The 19,359-nt window shown below is 42.0% G+C and overlaps 1 protein-coding gene across 11 annotated transcripts in view; it reads right to left on the bottom strand.

Annotated features, from left to right (window-relative positions):
* PEAK1 (pseudopodium enriched atypical kinase 1) overlaps positions 1 to 19,359 on the bottom strand; it is a 237,936-nt gene that overhangs the window by 48,955 nt on the left and 169,622 nt on the right. For all 11 annotated transcript variants that reach the window (XM_073303488.2, XM_073303487.2, XM_073303494.2 and 8 more), the window contains one exon: positions 11,999 to 12,195. In XM_073303488.2, coding sequence (XP_073159589.2) covers positions 11,999 to 12,195 — 197 coding nt within the window. The remainder of the gene's footprint in view (positions 1 to 11,998; positions 12,196 to 19,359) is intronic.

Below are 19,359 nucleotides of genomic sequence, written 5' to 3'. Positions count from 1 at the left end.
ATACTAAGTGAAGGTCCCAGAAAGGGGTAGGAGGTTTAATGTCCGGGTATAGGGATTGGACCCCTTTGAGAAAACGCTTGGTGATTGGATGAGGAAAAACAGAAGTATCGTCGATCTTGTCGTGAAAAGTTGTAATAGCATCTAAATGGACTTTGATGGAGCTGAAAGAAAGGCCAGATTGATTAAGGTCTAATAGGTAATCAAGTATGGACGGAAGAGGTGCAGAAGTGGGAAGAATTTGTTTGCTTGAACACCATTGTATGAATCGCTTCCACTTTCAAAGATAGGTGATGCGAGTTGATTGTGTTCTCTACGTGAGAGTACTCTTTGAACCTGTTCAGAGCATGCTAGTTCATTTTAGGAGAACTATGTAGGAACCAAGCTTTGAGGTGAAGCATGGATAGGCTGGGGTGAAGAAATCAGCCATGTTGCTGCGATAGGAGGTTCGGAGTGAGGGGCAATGAAATTGGTGGGCAAATTGATATTCTGGTGAGGAATGGATACCACGGTTGTCTGGGCCTCGATGGGGCAATCAGAATTAAGGTGGCACAATCGGTTTATATCTTTGTCAGAACTCTGAGGAGAACCGGTACTGGGGGAAATGCATACAGTAAGTCTTGATCCCATGAGATCAGGAAAGGATCTCCTAGAGAATGTTTGCCCAGTCCTGCTCTGGACCAAAATTTGGGACATTTCTTGTTCTTCACAGTTGCAAAGAGGTCCAGGGTTGAGTAGCCCTAAAAGCGGAATAAGTTGTGTATGACCGTTTTGTTTATCTCCCATTCATGATCCCAGGGAAAATGTCTGCTTAGTTCGTCCGTGGTGGTATTCAGGACCCCGGGAAGATAGGCGGATATTGTTTGCATGGCACCAATTCCAGTACTTCATAGCTTCTGTGCAAAGTGAATGAGATCGAGTCCCTCCCTGCCTGTTTACATAGAACATGCAGGCGATGTTGTCTGTCATTATCTGAACATGTTGGTTCTGAATGAATGGGTGGAAGTGACGGCAGGCGTTGCATATGGCTCGAAGTTCTAGGATGTTTATCTGTAGGGAGGTTTCGGTGGAAGACCATAGACCCTGGCTATGTGGTGGGACATGTGTGCTCCCCATCCTGTGAGGGATGCATTGGTAGTCATTATAAGGGATGGAGCATCCTGGAGAAAAGGGACTCCTGAGCAGAGGTTGGAGGGAACTGTCCACCATAGGAGGGAGTCTTTGACTCTGAAGGGTATGGATAGAGGCTTGTTTAGTGTGTGTACATTTGGTCTGTAAATTGTGGCCAATCACGCTTGGAAGCACCTCATATATAGGCATGCATTTTGACCATAAAAGTACATGAGACCATGTGACCTAAGAGTTGCAGGCAGTCTCAAGCAGTGACCTGGGGACTGTTGCAAAGTTTTGTGACCAGGAGTTTTATTTAGTTGAAAAGGTCTAGTGGAAGACATGATATGCCCGTCAAGGAATTGGGTGCGCTCCTATGAACTCCAGTTGTTGGATAGGAGATAAGGTGGATTTGTTTTTGTTTATTTGTAGGCCAAGGGACAGGAAGCAAGCAATGGAGAGCCCCATGGATTGACGGAAATATTATAACCCCATTTCCTGAGGTAGGCAGTGACTACAGCTAGGAATTTGGAAAAAACATGGGGGGTGGGGGGAGGAATAGGCTGAAGGGCAACACCCTGTATTGAAAATGTGTCGAACTGAGGATAAAACATAGAAAACGTCTGTGGGCCAGATGTACAGTCACATGAAAATAGGCGTCCCATAGGGCGAGGGCTGAAAACCAATCTCCCTGCTCCAGCACTGGGATTATGGTGGTGAGGGTAACCATTTTGAACTTTTGCTTTTTGATAAATTTGTTGAGCCGCCTGAGGTCAAGGATCGGTCACCATCCCCTGGGTTTTTTTTTCTGTTAAAAAGTAATGGGAATAGAAACCTTTCCCTCTGTGTTTTTCGGGCACGACTTTGACTGCTCCCAATTAAAGGAGATGTCGTACTTCTTGGAGGAGCAGTTGCTTGTGAGAGGGATCCCTGAGAGACGGGGAGAGTGGGTGGGTGGGAGGCAGGGATAGGAAAGGGATGGAATAGCCAATTGTGACAACCTCTAAAGGCCACTTGTAGGTGGTAATGTTCTGCCATTGATGGGAGAATGGGTGTAGGCAGTGTCCAAAAATAGGGTCAGGTGGTGTAAGCGCTGAAGTGGGAGTGTTGTTTTCTATATCCTCGACCAAGACTTCAAATTTGCTAATTAGTTGGAGGGGGTTGCTATGCTGCTGAGGAGTTGGGATGGCGGTGCTGGTATTTGGGTCTCTGGCATTGCTGTTGTTGTTGCTCATGTGATCTATGGAATTTCTCGGTGTATGTAGGGTAGTGTGGTCACTGGTAAGATTGGTATCTATATTGTCACCTTCTGGTCACAGGGATTTGGATTCCTAGAGACCAGAGAGTTGCCTTTGAGTCCTTCATGGAATGAAGTACATCATTCATTGTGGGGGCAAAGAGTTTGTCGCCATTGAAGGGGAGATCCTCAATGGTACTCTGGACCTCCCGAGGAAAGGAAGAAGACAAGAGCCATGAACCTCGGTGCATCACAACTGCTGTGGCAGTGGATCTTGCTGCAGTATTGGCCACATTGACGGCAGCTTGAAGAGCAGTACGGGAGATGATTTGTCCCTCGGATACTATGGCTTTAAATCATTGTTTCTTTTCTTCTGGAATGTCATCAATAAAGTCCATGAATTTATTGTAATTTTTGTGGTAATATTTTGCCAGAATGGCTGTATAATTAGCAATGCGAAATTGTAATGTTGAAGACGCTTATACCTTACATCTGAGCAGATCTATTTGCTTACTGTCCTTGTCGGATGGAGCGGGGAAACTGGCGTTTGTTCTTTTGTTTGACTGCATCTACTACCAGCAAATTTGGCATTGGATGAGTGAAAAGGAATTCAGAACCCTTGGAAGGAATAAAGTACTTCCGATCTGCTCGCTTACAGGTAGGTACGCTTGCAGCCGGAGTTTGCCAGATGGCCTTGGCAGGTTCCAAAAGGGCTGCATTGATAGGCAATGCAATCCTAGAAGAAGAAGAGGGCTGCAGGATGTCAGTTACTTCATGTTGCTGTTCAGAAACTTCCTGCAGGTTAATTCTTAGAATTCTTAGCTCACTGACAACTCTTTCAAAGACATCCTGAAATGTTGAGAAGTCATCCGAAGACGTAGGGGGAGGAGGAAGCAATGCTTCATCAGGCAGAACAACTGGGTCTACTGGGTTAGAGGCAGGCCATGACTGATCCTGCGGTTGTGACGGGGCTGCCTGGTGTCTTGAGTCAGTGGCAGGTTCGTCAACTGGTGGTACCGAGCAGGTCTCGCACCTGGCTGTGGCATAACGAGTGTGGTCCCGAGTATAAGGTGCCCATGGAGCCCAATATTGCCACTGTGGTGGGAAGGGCACGGGTGGTGCCATCCAGGGGTTTACGCACCATGGGGCAGGATCCTGGGAGTAGGACGAGATAGCTTTTCTATGACCTTTATTGATTGGGGTCTGTGGATGGGAGATCTGATAGGGTGAAAATTCTCCCTGCAGCCCAGATTCCTCATCACGGGAAGAAAGCTGTCTAGACCTTGCCTGAGTATCTGGAGAGAAGTAGGTGTTAAGTAGGGGTGACTGCAAGAGAGGTGACACCAGCAGGTCCCTTGACTGTGTGATTTGCGGTGCTGCAGCCTCTCTGTGAGGTGAGGTCTGCGCGAGAGGAATTTGTTGTGAAGAAGGGTTCCTCTGCACGAGTGTCCTGAGCCTTCTGTCAGTGCCAGCCAGCTCAAAGGATGATGGTGCTGGGAGAGTGAGAACAGCCTGAACTTGCTGCAGTGGGCACATTTTTGGGGGATGTGGGACTCCCCCAAACATTTGATACATATTGAGTGGCCATCTGAAAGAGGGTGACATCATTGCAGGTAGAACAGCGCTTAAAGCCTGGAGAGCCAGACATGTCGGAAGTGGCTGCTGCTGGGAGGAACAAAAAGTTTTTTTTTTTTCTTTTTTCCGGTTTTAAAAGAAAAAGAGAAGGGAAAACGGTATCTAACTATTACTGAGAAGCTAAACTAAGAGGGAAATTATTTGAACAAAGGGAGAGAAAAATTCTCTGTTGAGTCTGCTGAGCTCTGTCTCAGGCTGGGGACGGTAGAGAAGGAACTGAGGAGGCCAGTCGCGCATGCGTATTATTAAAGCATGCTCAACGTGTGGGGCAGGCTCTGCGCGTGCGCAACTGGTACGAGTATAGCTGTCAAAATCTCCAAGCAATGGTGCACGGACGCACCAACACCTGGAGTGGAGCACCCACAGGGACTTCTCTCGAAGAAGAAGAACTGGATACATAGAGATGACATGTCTGAGATACATGAGGTCCACAAAAAAAGAAAAGTGGTAAAACCATTCCAGAACATGAAGAGGGGGATAAAAAGGAACTCAAACTGGACATTCCAGTTTGAAGAGGAGAAAATAAAGTCTGCTTTTTTGAAAGAGTCTTGGAAGGTTCATTCAAGAGGACAAGGAACATCATGATGCTGGACTATTTCCAGAATAAGAAGGAAATGAAATTTGAGGACCAACAGTTTCAAAGAAAAATCTTCGATAAGTACATAAGGTCTCAGTAAAAGAAGACAGCAAAGCTGACCTGACAACTGCCCTCTGCACCTATGCCTGTACCACTTACCCTCCACAACACAGTTAATTAATCAAGACAATTCTACTACCTAGACTACCACTAAGTCTCCAACTTATTCATATCCATTACCCAAACATTCCACCCTTTCACTCCCCCAAAGAAAGGAAAATTAATATCCAGGAGATGTATTTTATGGCCGGATGCAGTATTATCCCCCAATTGCCCTTATTTTTATAAATATGCTCCACTGGCTTGGATATTGCAGCTGGTCTGCATGTATGTATTTGTATCATAAAGTAGATTCTGGAAAAGATTCTTTGTGTGATTAGCAGATCAGCTGGACTGATCTTTAATATTAATACAATAATAATTCACTCCTTGATACATTTTGACTTTAACTAATACAAATTACTAACAAACCATGAGAAAAACACATAACTATCAACAGTATAATCCGTCCTTTCACAAAAGCATAGAAAGCACTTCATAGTAGCAGTTGCTGATAAATGCCCAGTCAATGCATCCATGCTACTACACTGTGAAATTACTCCTCGTACAAATTAAGTGAATTAAATAATTACACAATAATTAATAAAGAGAAATCCACCTCCAAAATAGTAATACATGATTTCTAACTAAAGGAAAAGGAACGTTTAGTTAACCGATATGCATGATATATCCCCAGTTCCTCACCATCAATTTGTGAGAGGTTGCACAGAGCTGTTCTATATATGGGCTGCATGTGCCAATATAAGTAACAGCTATGAGTAAGTTTGATCAGGTCAACTTTTCCACATACACACAGTCAAACACACAGAGATAACAGATTATAAAGTCAAAAATCACTATGAAGTCAGATAGTCTAGTCTTACCTCCTGCATAACACAGGCCACAGGACTCCCCTGGATTAATTCTTGTTTGAACCGGAGCATATCTTTTAGAAAAACATCCAAATTTGATTTAAAAATTTCCAGTGAAGGGGAATCCAACACTAACCTTGGCAAATTATTCCAGTGGTTAATTACCCTCACATTGAGATGACAAGTAGGAAAGGTATGGGGGGGTCAAATGTTCCCCCCGAGATTGGCATGCTTGGGGCGGGAGGTAGGGTTGCCAACTATCTAATCACACAAACCCAAACACCCTTGCCCCGCCCCTTCCCCAAGGCCCCGCCCCTGCCATGCCCCTTCTCAGAGACACTGCCCCACTCACTCCATTGCTTGCTCTCCCCCATCCTCACTGACTTTCTTTCACTCAGCTGGGGCAGAGGTCTGGGGTGCAAGCTCTGGGAGGGAGTTTGGGTGCTGGAGGGGGCTCAGGGCTGGGGCAGGGGGTTGGTGTATGGGAGAGGGTGCTGGATGCAAGCTGTGGGAGGGAGCTCAGGACTAGGGCTGGGGATTTGGGTGTGGGAGGGGGTTTGGAGTGCTGGCTCAGGGCTGGGGCAGGTGGTTCGGGTGCAGGAGGGGGTTCGGGGTGTGGGCTCTGGCTGGACGACGCTTACCTTGGATGGCTCCTGGTCGGCAGCGCAGCAGGACTAAAGTAGGCTCCCTGCCTGCCCTGGCCCTATGCCTCTCCTGGGAGCGCCCGGCACATCCCTGTAGCCCCTGTGTGGAAGGACAGGGGGCTCTGTGTGCTGCCCCTGCCTGGAGGCACTGTCCCCGCAGTTCCCATTGGCCGCAGTTCCTGGCCAATGGGAGCTGCAGAGTTAGCACTCCGGGCAAAGGCAGTGCACAGAGACCCCCTGCCCCCTCCCCAGGGGCTGCAGGGATGTGCCAGCTTCTTCCGGGAGCAGCGCGGAACCAGGGCAGGCAGGGAGCCTGCCTTAGTCCTGCTGTACCACCAGACATTTAGCGCCTAAAATCTTCCAGTTTGGCTTCAGTAGCCTCCAGGAGATAGAGCCAGATTCTGGGAGATTCCCGGCAAAACTGTGAGGGTTGGCTCATCCTTCTCGCCCTGCTCCTGCTCCTCAGCATATGTGGCTGCTCTCCCCGACAGCTGGGGGGCGGGGGAAGGGGAAGAGTGTGACGGAGCCACTTCTGCCTGAGAGAGCCTGCCTGAGAGGCAACAGTGGCCCGCTCCCTGCCCGGACTTGGCTTCAAGGGACAGGGGCTGAGCGTGCCAGGGGAGTGGGGAGCCCTGGCTCACTCGGCCCGTCCCCAGCAGCTGAGCCCAGGCAGGGAGTGGGCCACCACTGCCTCCCAGCCAGGCCCTTCAGGCAGAAGTGGCTCCGTCTGTTCCCGCCCGGCTGCAAGGGAGAGCGGCTGAATGTGCAGGGGCAGAGGGAGGTGACAGGGAGAGAAGGACAGAGCCCCCCTATCTCTGGTAACGTGGGATGGGGGAGCGTGGCAGTCCCAACCTGGGCACAGGGTGGGAGGGAGGGGTCACTGGGCAGAGGAGACATGTGGGATGGTCACATGTCCTCCCCTTTAGATTGTGCCCCCCCAGTAGGGGGAAGCATGAGTTGTTTATGCCCTCATTGTTAAAAATGTGCACCTTATTTCTAGTCTAAATTTATCTAGCTTCAATTTCCAGACATTGAATCTTGTTATGTCTTCATCTGCTAGACTGAAGACCCCATTATCAGTGTTTTGTAACCTATGTAATTCTCTACAGACTGCGATAAAATCACCCTTTAACCTTCAGTTTGATAAGCGAAATAGATTGAGTTCTTTCAGTCTTTGACTCTAAGGCATGTTTTCAATCCTTTAATCATTCTCATGGCTCTTCTCTGAATCCTCCTTAATTTTTCAATATCTTTCTTGAACTGTGTACATCAGAATTGGACACAGTATTCCAGCAGTGGTCAGACCAGTGCCAAATACAGAGTTAATATTGCTTGTACTTGATATTTCCCTTTTTATGCATCCATGGATTGCATTCACCTTTTGGCCGAGTGTTGCACAGGGAGCTCATGTTCTGCTAATTATCCACCACAACTCCCAAGTCTTTTCCAGAGCCACTGCTTCCCAGGATACTCTGCCATCCTGTAGGTAAGTCCTTCATTCTTTGTTCCCGAGTGCTTTTGAGAATACTACTCTACATGTGTAACTACCTGACTGCATATGCAAATTTGTCAAGCATAAAATTATTCTAGGCATAAAATTTCAGGTGCAAAATCAGAGGCCAGGTTGAGGATTTTTAGAAAGACAAGGGCATAATGTCTCTTTCAAAAACAGACATACAAAATTTTCGTAAAAAGTCCTTAAAAAGAAGCATTTTGGGTATTGTCCCAAATATCTCTATATTTACACAGATTTTTAATTTTTATGTAGCCCAGGCACAAGAACAGTTCTTCTGGTTTAATATATATCTCTAATTACTTCAAAAGCTGCATTACTTACACAAGAGAATATTCTCTTGTCGGATGTGAATTACAAAGTTAAGATGTGTGCTACCTGTAAAAACAAAAACAAACACCCCCCCATAAGAATATGTAAAAATAAAATGTAGTGTGCATTTGCAGAAGATGAGTTTTAAACTTCAGTAACTATGCTGCTGTTAAATTACTCTTATTATTTTTATCTACCCATTTTTACGTTACAGATAGAGTGTGCCGCAAACTGTATTTTGAACTGAAATAGTCCTACTTACAAGTACTCCCCAAAACATCCAAGCTAGTAAACTACAAGGGCTATATTCTAGTTTCAGTTACATCAGTGAAAATCTGAAGTAACTCCACTGAAGTCAATGGAGTTCCTGTAGAGTTTTTCTGCTGTAGCTGAGATCAGAATCTGGCTCCTATTTTTTTTTTTAACACTTAGGTAACAAACAATGAAACCAACTCCGCTCCCCTTCCCCCCCAATTATACAAATTCAATTTTTGGAGTATACTAGGTAAGTATCAATCAGTTTGAAACCCCAGGAGACAGGTATTTATTTAAATGGAAGAGCTATACCAACCCTACCACAACTATGATAACATAATAATTCAAAATTATTTATGTATTTACTATGATCTACCAGTACAAACATTCCATTGTAAATCTGAACTAGAGAAATAAAATTGTAGGTGCAAGTTTCAGTGAAGAAGGCACTGAGTCAAATCAAAGTATATCATTTTTTTTCTTCTTCCCACTCAGACACAAGTACAATTTATTGACTGCATAGAATAAATAGCATTTGTCATTTGGCAGTTGTGAAACCTAAAAAGAAAGAGGAATTATTCATAAAATCTCCCAACCTGGCCCTCACTTGATCAGTACTAGAAGGAGGGGTGAGTGAACAAACCAGCAAAGAAAAGTTGTATTGGAGCCAGAGAATTCCATGCCATTTATGGCAGCATTGCTTTTTACAGCTTAGGCTTGCCAGACCAAGCCTAAGGTTATCTATTAACTCCTTCACATCTGGAAACCTAACTTAGGTGACTGAAAATCTGAGAGAAATCTGAGAAAGAGAAATACTGTCTGCTCCAAATAAAAGCCAAGGGATACCATTTTACATAACTTTATACTGGGGTATTAATATGTGGGAAATATACTGGCAAAACAACAGATTGATTGATCTGAAATTCTATCACCACATTTCAGATGAGTCTATCACCTCTTTACTATTACTATTATCATTATTTAGTATCTATATTACCGTAGTACCTCAGAGCCCTAGTCATGGACCAGCACCCCATTGCTTTAGGCACCCAACAAACACACAACAAAAAGACAGTCCCTCTGCAAAGAGCTTACAATCTAAGTATATGAGACAACAGATGGGTAGACAGACAGACAGACAGATAGGGGAGTATATGGAAACAATGAGTCAATACTGCCAGCATGATAGGCAGGGGTCTCAGCACACGAAAAGCAGAGCCATTGCCAAGTGTTTTATAGATATCACAGATAAGGAGAGTTTTAAGGAGAATTTTGAAGGAGAATGAGTAGTTTTGCAGATGTTTACGGGGAACACCTCCTCAGTGTGTAGGGCAGTATGGGAGAAAGAAAAAGGTGCTTGTCTGAAAATTTAACAAGTGAGCAATGGAGGCTGTCATCATGGGCCGACCAGAAGTGAGTGTGGATTGTGAATGAGAGATGATATGCAGGGTGGGAGTGATTATGAAGGATCTTGAAAGTGAATGTAAGCTGCTTATGTTTGATGTGATGGAGAGGGGGAACCACTGGACGGATGCAAAGAGAGCTGCTCTTGCCTCCCTGAGGTGTCAAGGGGGAGTTCCCCAGGGAAAAAGGATTGAGCATCCTGTGACTTACTGAAGAAAAAATCAGTCTTTACACCATGAGGCATGTTTGTTCTAAAATCTGAGGCCTAGTCTACACTAAAAAATTAAGTCAGCTTAACTGTGTCACTCTGGAGTGTGAAAAATCCACACTCCGAGTGGTATATTTAAGCTGATCTAACCCCCAGTGTAGATAGCACTAAGTTAACAGAAGAATTCCTCCATCAACCTAGCTATCGCCTCTTGGGGAAGTGAATTACCTACGCTGATGGGAAAACCCTTCCTATTGGCAGATGTAGTGTCTACATTGAAATGCTACAGCGGCGCAGCTGCGTTGCTGTAGCATTTTAAATGTAGATGTAACCTGTAATAACTGTCATCAGCATTAAAACCTTTCATGAGAAACTTAAGCTGAAATGTATGAAATGGCTCAGGAGGACATTCTCGATGTCGCTATTTAAAAGGCATTTTTAATATAAGTAGTCCTTCAATAGAATGAAACCTAAGGGCTGAATGGAAGCTGTCACATAAGAAGCCACTGGCAATGAGTGGTATTTCACACCTCGAGGGATTTAAAATTTCCATACCAGATGTCATCATGATCATGGGACAGGGCTATCCACACTACAAATGGCACCTGTAGTATAGAGATGTTAGTGAACCAGATCCACTGACTTGGCTGTCTTTGTAGTGCAGCTGTGCCCTAATTTATTTAAAAAAAAAACAAAAAACACATGCTTAAAACCACAACTAGCCATCATGCCTTTGAACAATTCCATGGGAGAGCCCAAACTTTGAGTTTCCTCATCTCAGCTGGAGCATTTTATTACATTAATAATAAAAAAAATACATATTAAGAGTTACATTATGCTTTTCATCTTCAAAGTGATTTATAAACAATAACTAAGCAATGCTTCATTTGTGGAACTGAGTCAGCTAGTTGTCTGCTATTTAGCCAATAACAACCACAATACTTTCACTGAATATTTACCACTCACCTATCTATAGAATTTATACAACCGAAGGCTTCAAAATTTAGGCCTTGATCATGCAAACACATGTCAACATGCTTAACGTTACACTTGGGAGCAGCCCCATTGCAGTCAGCCAGTCTCATCATATGCAAAAAGCAAAACATGCTTAAATGTCTGCAGGACTGGGGCCTTAATGAAAATCTTTCAGCATTTTGATTAGTATCACATATATTTGAAAATAAAGGAAGTACAAAATAGGTCGGTTTTGATTGTTTTTGTTTTACTAGGAAATCTATATGCTCATATCTCTATTTTCACAGTACTTTTAAATAAAAATCCTTTAAAAAAATCTATTGTGCCTAAAATATTGCTGTCACTTGTTGATAATGTTGTTTTAATGCTGATAACTTCCCTCCTTTGGCCTCTCAGAAAAACATCCACAAAAACCCAAACAGCTACAACTCTTTAATATGGGACAGGAATTCACTGATGGCTGGGTGCATGATGCAGCATGTTCTTCAGAACATACATCTTTTCAATTGGTCTGCAAGATTAGAAGTAAACTAACTTTTTTAGAATAAAATTCAATTATATTCTTATTTACCAAGATGCTTCAAAATATGCCAGGAATCATCATCTAGATTGTAAAAGAAAAAGTTCTACATTTCACTAAAGATATCAGGAAAAATATTTTAGTTTAATGATTGTTCTGAAAGAGTTAAATAATCTATACAACAGTTATTTCAAAACTTTTCTCTGGTAAAATGACTTTGAAAATATAAGAATATGGAAAAATTGTGGCTCTCTCAAAAGGCATCTCTTACACAAGACATTTAACATAGATAACCCAAAGACTATTTTTTGTATTTTTACAAATATTCCCCCTACCCTCAATTTTAAATAATTTATTGAAAGTTTAGAAATGAAATTCTTACTGAATTTTGGATAAGTCTTTATTTCATCACTGGCTTCCTTCTGCAGGTTGCTCATAAAGCATGAGACAATAGCCTCTTTTTTCAACAAAGAACTGTAAACTGATATTTAAAAAGTAGGTGAAGTTTGGGGTCAGTGTTTCTTTAAGAACGCTATTTTTTCAAAAGGGTGTCAGGTGATCTAAGAGATGATAGGGCTCACATGAAGATAAGCCATCTAAGTGGGATGGAGGCTGAAGTTTGTCTTGTAAATGCACTTACCTAAATTGCTGTATGTAGCACTGCAAGGGCTCAAGTCAGAAGAATCTGAAGTTTCCTCATTTTCTTCTTGCCCTTGTGGGACATGGGAAGTTGACACTGGTATGACCGAGGCATTGCCACCAATGTCCTGCTTCACAAACACAGCTCTTGGAATCTGAGGAGACAAATCTTCCACTGTGGTCTCATCTGGCAATTGACTGAAACAAACAAACAAAATTCACCTGGTGGCCAAAGCTACCTGCCATATGTTATTAGTAAAACACTAGGTTTGGAATAATAAAATGCCTTTGGGTAAAAGGCAAAGAACTGGGAAATGGAAACAAAAATGTGTCCCTTTCATCTCTCCAAATTTTTTACAATGACTTTCTAGCAAGTTGTTTTTCTTTCTCCTCACTAAAGTGCATTCACTTTTCACTACAGTATTAATGGTAGGAAATATCTTTCGTACCAAAGTATCACAAAATGTTTCACACAATTGAGTATAGTCAATACATGTAAGTACATGCAATGCACAGACATAACAATACTGTACATTGTACAGCATCTGTAGGATTCATAGGGCAGCAACAGTGATTAAGGTTTGTTTTTAAACCAATTAGAAGGACTTTGCTTTAATGAGAGTTATACATTTACGCAGAGAAGAATATACTCCTAAACTCTCTAGGAAATGCATAAAACTTTAAAGCTACATTTTCAAATTCTGGCAACATAATAGGAATTGTCACACTGGAACACAGACCAATGAGTCCATCTCATCCAGCATTCTGTCTCCTTATAGTGACCTGCACAAAATATTTCTGAGGATTAAAACCCAGGCAATAATGCATCAAGCAATGCTAGGGGATATTTCTCCTTCTCTGCTCCCAACTGGTGGGAGTCTTCTTAATCAAATTGTGAAGACTGATAGCTTTACATCATAATAAAACTGTGAAAATAAACTATTTAGTCATTTTACAAGTGTTATATTTATAGAATATAGTTCAAAATGATGCAAAATATATACCAAATAAAAATTAGTAATGTCCAGGTTTACCCAATGAATTACTGCCTATTGCAGTTATATCAGCAATTGTCAAGAATGGTGCCATTTATAACATTTTAGACATTGGTTAATGACATTTCTGTGTCTACACACATATACACACATTAGGGATCAACTTTGGAGAGTAAAATCTCAGTAGCTCTCATGATTTGGTCCTGATCCTGAAAGATACTGAGAACCCGTAACTTCCATTGACTTCAACAGAAGTTTAGGGCAGACACTTCACCAAGGAGAGACTTAGAACCTCCCAGGATCTGGCCCTATATTTGTATATCAGTGTATCTTTTAAAATGAAAACTCAGAGCTCAATCCAAACTTCTGATGAGCTGGAACACAAGTATATATTTTGTAAACCTGCCCCATTGTGCTTGTGTACACAGCACAGCAGCCGATTTTCCATGATACACTGGTGATCTTACATTTGCATATCAGAAGGAAGACTGTGCCCTTACAGACCTGTTATGAATTGTAAAAAAAAGTTTCTATACCAACTCAAAACTGACAGGCCATAGAGTACAAAATGCAGTCTCCCAACCAATCTATAGTCAGACTACAAACACTAAAACATGCTTGTACTTTGCATAATACAAAATTCCATGTATAGTACGCACATGCTACTTCAAATTTCATACTTGTGCAATTTTAAGTGCAGACTTATGAAAACAAGAACCATCAAAACATATTAGTAACAGAGCAGAGACAAAATGGCTAAGTTCAAAAAGCTGTAATTTTAATCATTTAGTGTCAAAATCATTGATCACTTTTTATTAACATGCATGGGAATGGTGCAGACAGCACATTATATGCATCAAAAGATGTGCACATTAAAGAGTTAACCAAAGGCATTTCAAATTAAGACATACATTAAATCAAAGCAGGTACAACGTTCTTAAAACCAAAGAAATCATCTTAAAGACCTGAGGTTATCCTACCACCAACAAATCTTATACATACCGGTATGCATCTCTCCAGTAAAAATATATTTGTTCAAAATAAATTGTCTATAATAGGTCTGCTATTCTGATACTACTATGTAACAGAAATTCTCGTATCTTATAAAACAATTTTAGTATTGAATGGCAAGGTACAGAATACACTAATTCCCAGTCCCAGACACATGCATGCACATACATTAAATCTAAGTTCAGAAGCATTTGCCAAACAAAGAATATCAACAGCAAGAGAGAGAGAAATAGAGAAAAAAAAAAGTGAACTCACCCACTATACTCACTCACACAATTCCCCATTAAAGGAAATTCTCTCAGGACCTTCTTGAGTCTTTTAATCATGTCTTGAAACTCTGGTGAGCCATTGATTCCACAGTGTTCTGGTGTGCTACAAGTTGTGCAAGCTGTGAGCAACAAGGCTGAACTCTGCACGCAGTGATATCACCTACTGCACCTTGATGTTTACTTTAGGGGGTTGGTCTGAGGGATTTGCTAGTATACTTTAAGGAATGTACTATTATCTAAGTTATAGCCCAGCCTTCTTAACTCTCTCACTGCTGTAACACATGAAATATAGTTTAAGTTCTACTGGAACACTATTTTATTCTGCCATGTATCACATTAACTAGTCAAGTGAGAACAGTTTCAACTGTAGCTAACACCAAATGTGTTGTAAGCCTTTAAAGAGCTCTAACTAACCTAACTTTAAAAGTCTGTGAAAATTTTAATCTGTATTCAAAGTGATATTAATATCTAAAAAGAATAAATGAATTCTTTGAAAACGGCAGCAATGCGATGCCATGTTGTGATACCTGGGAGCAAGCACCTCTCTTTTTATGGGAGAAAGGGAGCGGTTCTGAGTGATCAAGCTAAAACACTCTAATACACTCCACCAGTTGTTTAATGAAAGGTCAACTCTTACTCATCACCCACAAAAGACAGAAGTAGGAATAGAGAAATATGAAAAGAATTCCTTACTACTAATTAACGCATAAGGATCACTCAGAACATGTCAATATTTTTTGCCTTATCTGATCATTTAAAACTTTATTGTTAGCTTTCTGGAAAAACATAACACCTATAAAAATTACCATAACCTAGATGAGTGTGCTCTGATATCCCCTAGTGGCTGATACCTGCAAGATCATAATCTCGTATACATGAGATGGACTGAGGCCCTGGTCTTCTACTGATGAACTGCAAAAATTCAAAGGAATTTACAGATATGTTTGATTCTATACAGACCTCTGAAATCCCTCTGGATTTCTAAGGTATGAAGCCTGAACTCCCTGAATATGAATAAAGTTTGAGGAAAAGTTCAGGCAAGTTAATGGCCTGAGATGGAAATCAAACATCACTTTAGACAGGAACTTAGAATGAGGATGAAGAATCACCTTATCTTCATGAAACAGTGTAGGGAGGATAAACAACCAAGTTTGTATCTGAGTAACTTTATGGGTTTATATTACGAGAATAAAAAACCAAACTGACATGCTGGATCAAACCAGTAGCTCCTGTAGTTCAGTTTCCTGTCTCTGACACAGGAACAGATGCTTCAGTGGAAGGTGAAAGAACCCCACAGTTGACAATTTGAAACTGCCAACCCATAAAGGAAGTTTCTTCCTAGCTCCTGACTGTTAGAGGTTGACTTATTCTCTAAAGCATGTGGGTTTAAATCCCTTCTATTTTTAAAATTCTATATATACAATTTTCTCATTATCCATACAATAAGTTTAATCCTTTTATAAATTTTACTAAATTCTTGGCCTCAATGATATCTAGTGGCAATGAGTTCCACATTTTAATCACTCCCTGGCAAAAGGTATATCTTTTTATCAATATTTTTGTAAATTTGCTGCCTTTCAATTTAATTGAATTTCCCTTATTCTTATATTTTGAGAAAATACATACAGGAGTGCTGGATTTACCATCTGTACACCATTCCTTATTTCATATAATTATATTCTGTCCCCTCTTATTCGTCTCCACTCTAATCATTCTCATTCTCTTGCTGACTGTCTCTGAACACCCATTATTTTTGCTATATCCTTTTTGAGATAGGATGACCAGAAATGAATACATGCCTACAACAATACTGCACACAGAAATGAAAACTGTATTCAAGGAATGTGCATATCATTGATTTTTGCAATGACACTGAAGAATACTGCTTTCACAGAGAGATTGTAGAGAGAAGATTCTGACAAAGCTTCAAAAAAGATTAAAATACTATTATGTAAGTAGCTTGTGCTCCAGAGGGAATATACAGAACAATCCTTTCATAAACTTGGTTACAGCAGGGTGAATGAAAACTGTTGGTCCACACTTCAAAGGGTAGAAAGTCAAAATGACAGCCAGGTAGACCTTGATTGAACTCTGACACTGTTCATTGCTCCAAGTGGAGTAAACAGTTGAAGATGAAAGTGATGGAGGATCATCTCAGGTCCATTACATTTTGAGCTACCTAAATGTAGAATCTCTCCCATTTCAGTAAATAGGTTTGCTAGCTAAGGTCTTCCTGTTTTCCAGGATGATCTTTTGGACTTTATTAGAACATTCTTGAGTTAGTTTTCTAGCAGTCCAGAAGATAAGTTGACAGCCCAAAAGGCTATGAATTCAAGTAGAGAACCTCATCCCAATCCTGAGACAAGAGAGAAAGTAAATTGGGAAGATGGATTTGCCGCTTTTATATCTATTCTAGATGGCCCCAAGTTGGGACTTTCAACAGTACTCTGATTCCTTATTGTATAATTTTCCAGATGGTCTTTGCGATCAACAGGATTTGAGAGACTGAGTAACTCCAGACCCCAATCCAGGAGAATGGCATCTAGCAGTATTGTTCCTGCCTGCCTATGGAGTAGATCCAGAGATTTTTGGTATTGTCTCTGGTGGAAAAGTGATTAGCTAGGGCTTTGCCCCATTTACAGAAACGTTAATGCAGGATTGAGTCCTTAGGAGATTGTTCTTGCAACTGATTATATTTTGCCTTGAAAAACTTGCTAAGACATTTTCTTTTCCCAGGAGATAAAAGGCAATTACAATGAACTGATGGCAGGTGTTCCCCTCCTAGATCAAGACAGTCTGCTATTTATACTGGCAATATCAGGCTTCCTTTGGTGTTTGGCCCCAGGGTGGATTTGATTTAAATCAAATTGATTTAATTCATGATTTAAATCTGATTTAAAAAAAAACAAACATTGATTTTTGTCCACCCTGTTTGGCCCCCAAGAGAGCTGGCATGGGTCCCGAAAAACTGTTTTATTTTTTAAAAACAAAATAATGACATAAAAATAGTATCCACAGACCGAAGAGAATGGACCAAAAAGACAAGGGGAGCACTGAGGACACTGAGTGTTTTCAGAGTTTGTTGCATCTTCTACACTTCAGGAAAGAACTGTAGGGTGGCTGGGGCCTATTTACACTGTTGGAACCCTGCACAAGGGATAGGGGAGTTTGTAAAGATACTGATCCCTGTAGACAGTTTTCCAAAAGATTTCAAGCTCACATTCCAAGGGTGAGTTAATCCCAAGAACAGATCCATGTGGGCAGTTCTCAAAAGCAAACTCTCTGTGCAATGTGTGAACATGATATCATTATAAAATCCTAAGGACAGCAAGGCATTTCTAAAAGTCTTGACATCTGTAATCTCTCACAATTATGGAACCTAATATTAAAATCTCCAGAATTTATAACTGGATCCTGATGTATTGTATAACTTTACAGTGGAGTGTCAGACATTACTGTTAAATTCAGAAAGCATTACAAAAATTTATATGGACCTATCTAAACATTTAATTTCTTCAAGCTGTAAGATCCATAGATCCTATGATGGGCTTGAGGCCTGTTTGCATCTTGATGGAACTCAGACCTGTCAATCGCTGGCACAGTTTATGACCTTACTGATGAAGAGATGACATAACTTCCGGTATGGAAGTTGAGGAGCCTTGTAGGTTTCTTCTTAAGAAATGTATGTCTCAATCCAAGAGACAAAGCTGCATGAGTGCAGAAGATGATGAGTTCTTTATCTTGTATGCCTCAGATATTCATAATCTGATGCACCTAGATATCAAAGGCTTTGAAGTCTTTTTGTTCCTTACAGCGAGGCAACAAGACAAAATTATGAACTTTATCTTCTGAATTCTTCAGTTTTCTGTAGATATGTTTTTATTATTGTGCAGACATCAAAGCTGTTCCACAGCTTTCCCATTGGACACAGTGGCTTGGGACAGAAAGCTTGCAGAACTGTCTCCTTTGAGACTTTAGGAATAAAAGATTGCTTTGTCCTGAAAACCACGATCTCAACATGAAAATAGAGTACTGGGGTTCTGTGGACAGAACTCTTCATTCCAACGCCCATCAGGCAGACGTAATTGCTATTAAAAAACCCAACTGTTAGAGAGGGAACACTGCCTTTATAAGTTCAGAAGAATATCTTATGGGGACTGCAGCGGGGTCTTATTGGAAAACCCGGGAGGTGGGTGGGCGCAAACCCTGAAGGGCTTGAAATCAGCCCTGCGAGAGGGCTGAGGCTGTGAGAGGGCTGCTGCTAGGGAAAGCAGCAAGACTTAGATGATTGGGGAAACAGCCACAGCTGTGGCCACGCCCCAGTCAGGATCCAGCTGGCTTTTATAAGAGGGCAGTGGGCCAGGAGGACAGAGTCAGTCTCTCTCTAGATGTTGAGAGGGAGGTGCCTGACTACTGGGAGCTGAGCAGGGTACCTAAAGTGGACCGGAGCTGGGGAGCTCCAGCCTGAGAAATCCCCAGGTTGCAGGCCTTGATGAAGGCCTAGGAAAAGCGTACTGGGGTTGCAGAGGGCAGCCCAAGGGTAGGCAGAAGCAGCAGGTCCAGATCCTCCTTGCCGATGATGAGTGGCAATTATACTGCAGTCCGCCCCAGTGAGCGGCTAGATGGTGACGTGCAGTAGCAAAAGACTGAGGTGAGGTAGGGATAGAAGGTGGGGGTTCCCGGGGGGGGGAAGACCCAGATCTGTGGGGGTACTGCCAGGGAGCAGCACCCTGGGGCGAAAGGGGTACCGGAGTCTGGAAGGGACTCAGGGCCCAGTGGCAAGCAGGACACCGGCCTGAAGAGGGCTCTCCGGAGGCTGGAAATGCTAATTCTCTGGACGACCATCAGAAGGTGCCGCACCGGTGAATCCCGCCCCGTTACAGGGACATTTAGCAACAGATTGACAGCCAGTGATGGGGCCACCATGTGTAGTTGTGGAGAATGGATCAGAAAAAATATCAGTGTCTGCATGAAGTGATAATTATTTTGACCTTTCCCATATGCTGGATATAACTGATGTGCATACCAGTAGGGCCTCATTTCTAAGCCAATGATGGACATCTCTATATTCTTCCCTCAAAAGCACA

The sequence above is a fragment of the Lepidochelys kempii genome, chromosome 10 (assembly GCF_965140285.1).
Source record: "Lepidochelys kempii isolate rLepKem1 chromosome 10, rLepKem1.hap1, whole genome shotgun sequence".
NCBI lineage: Eukaryota > Metazoa > Chordata > Testudines > Cheloniidae > Lepidochelys > Lepidochelys kempii.
This window is presented reverse-complemented; position numbering and strand designations above follow the sequence as displayed.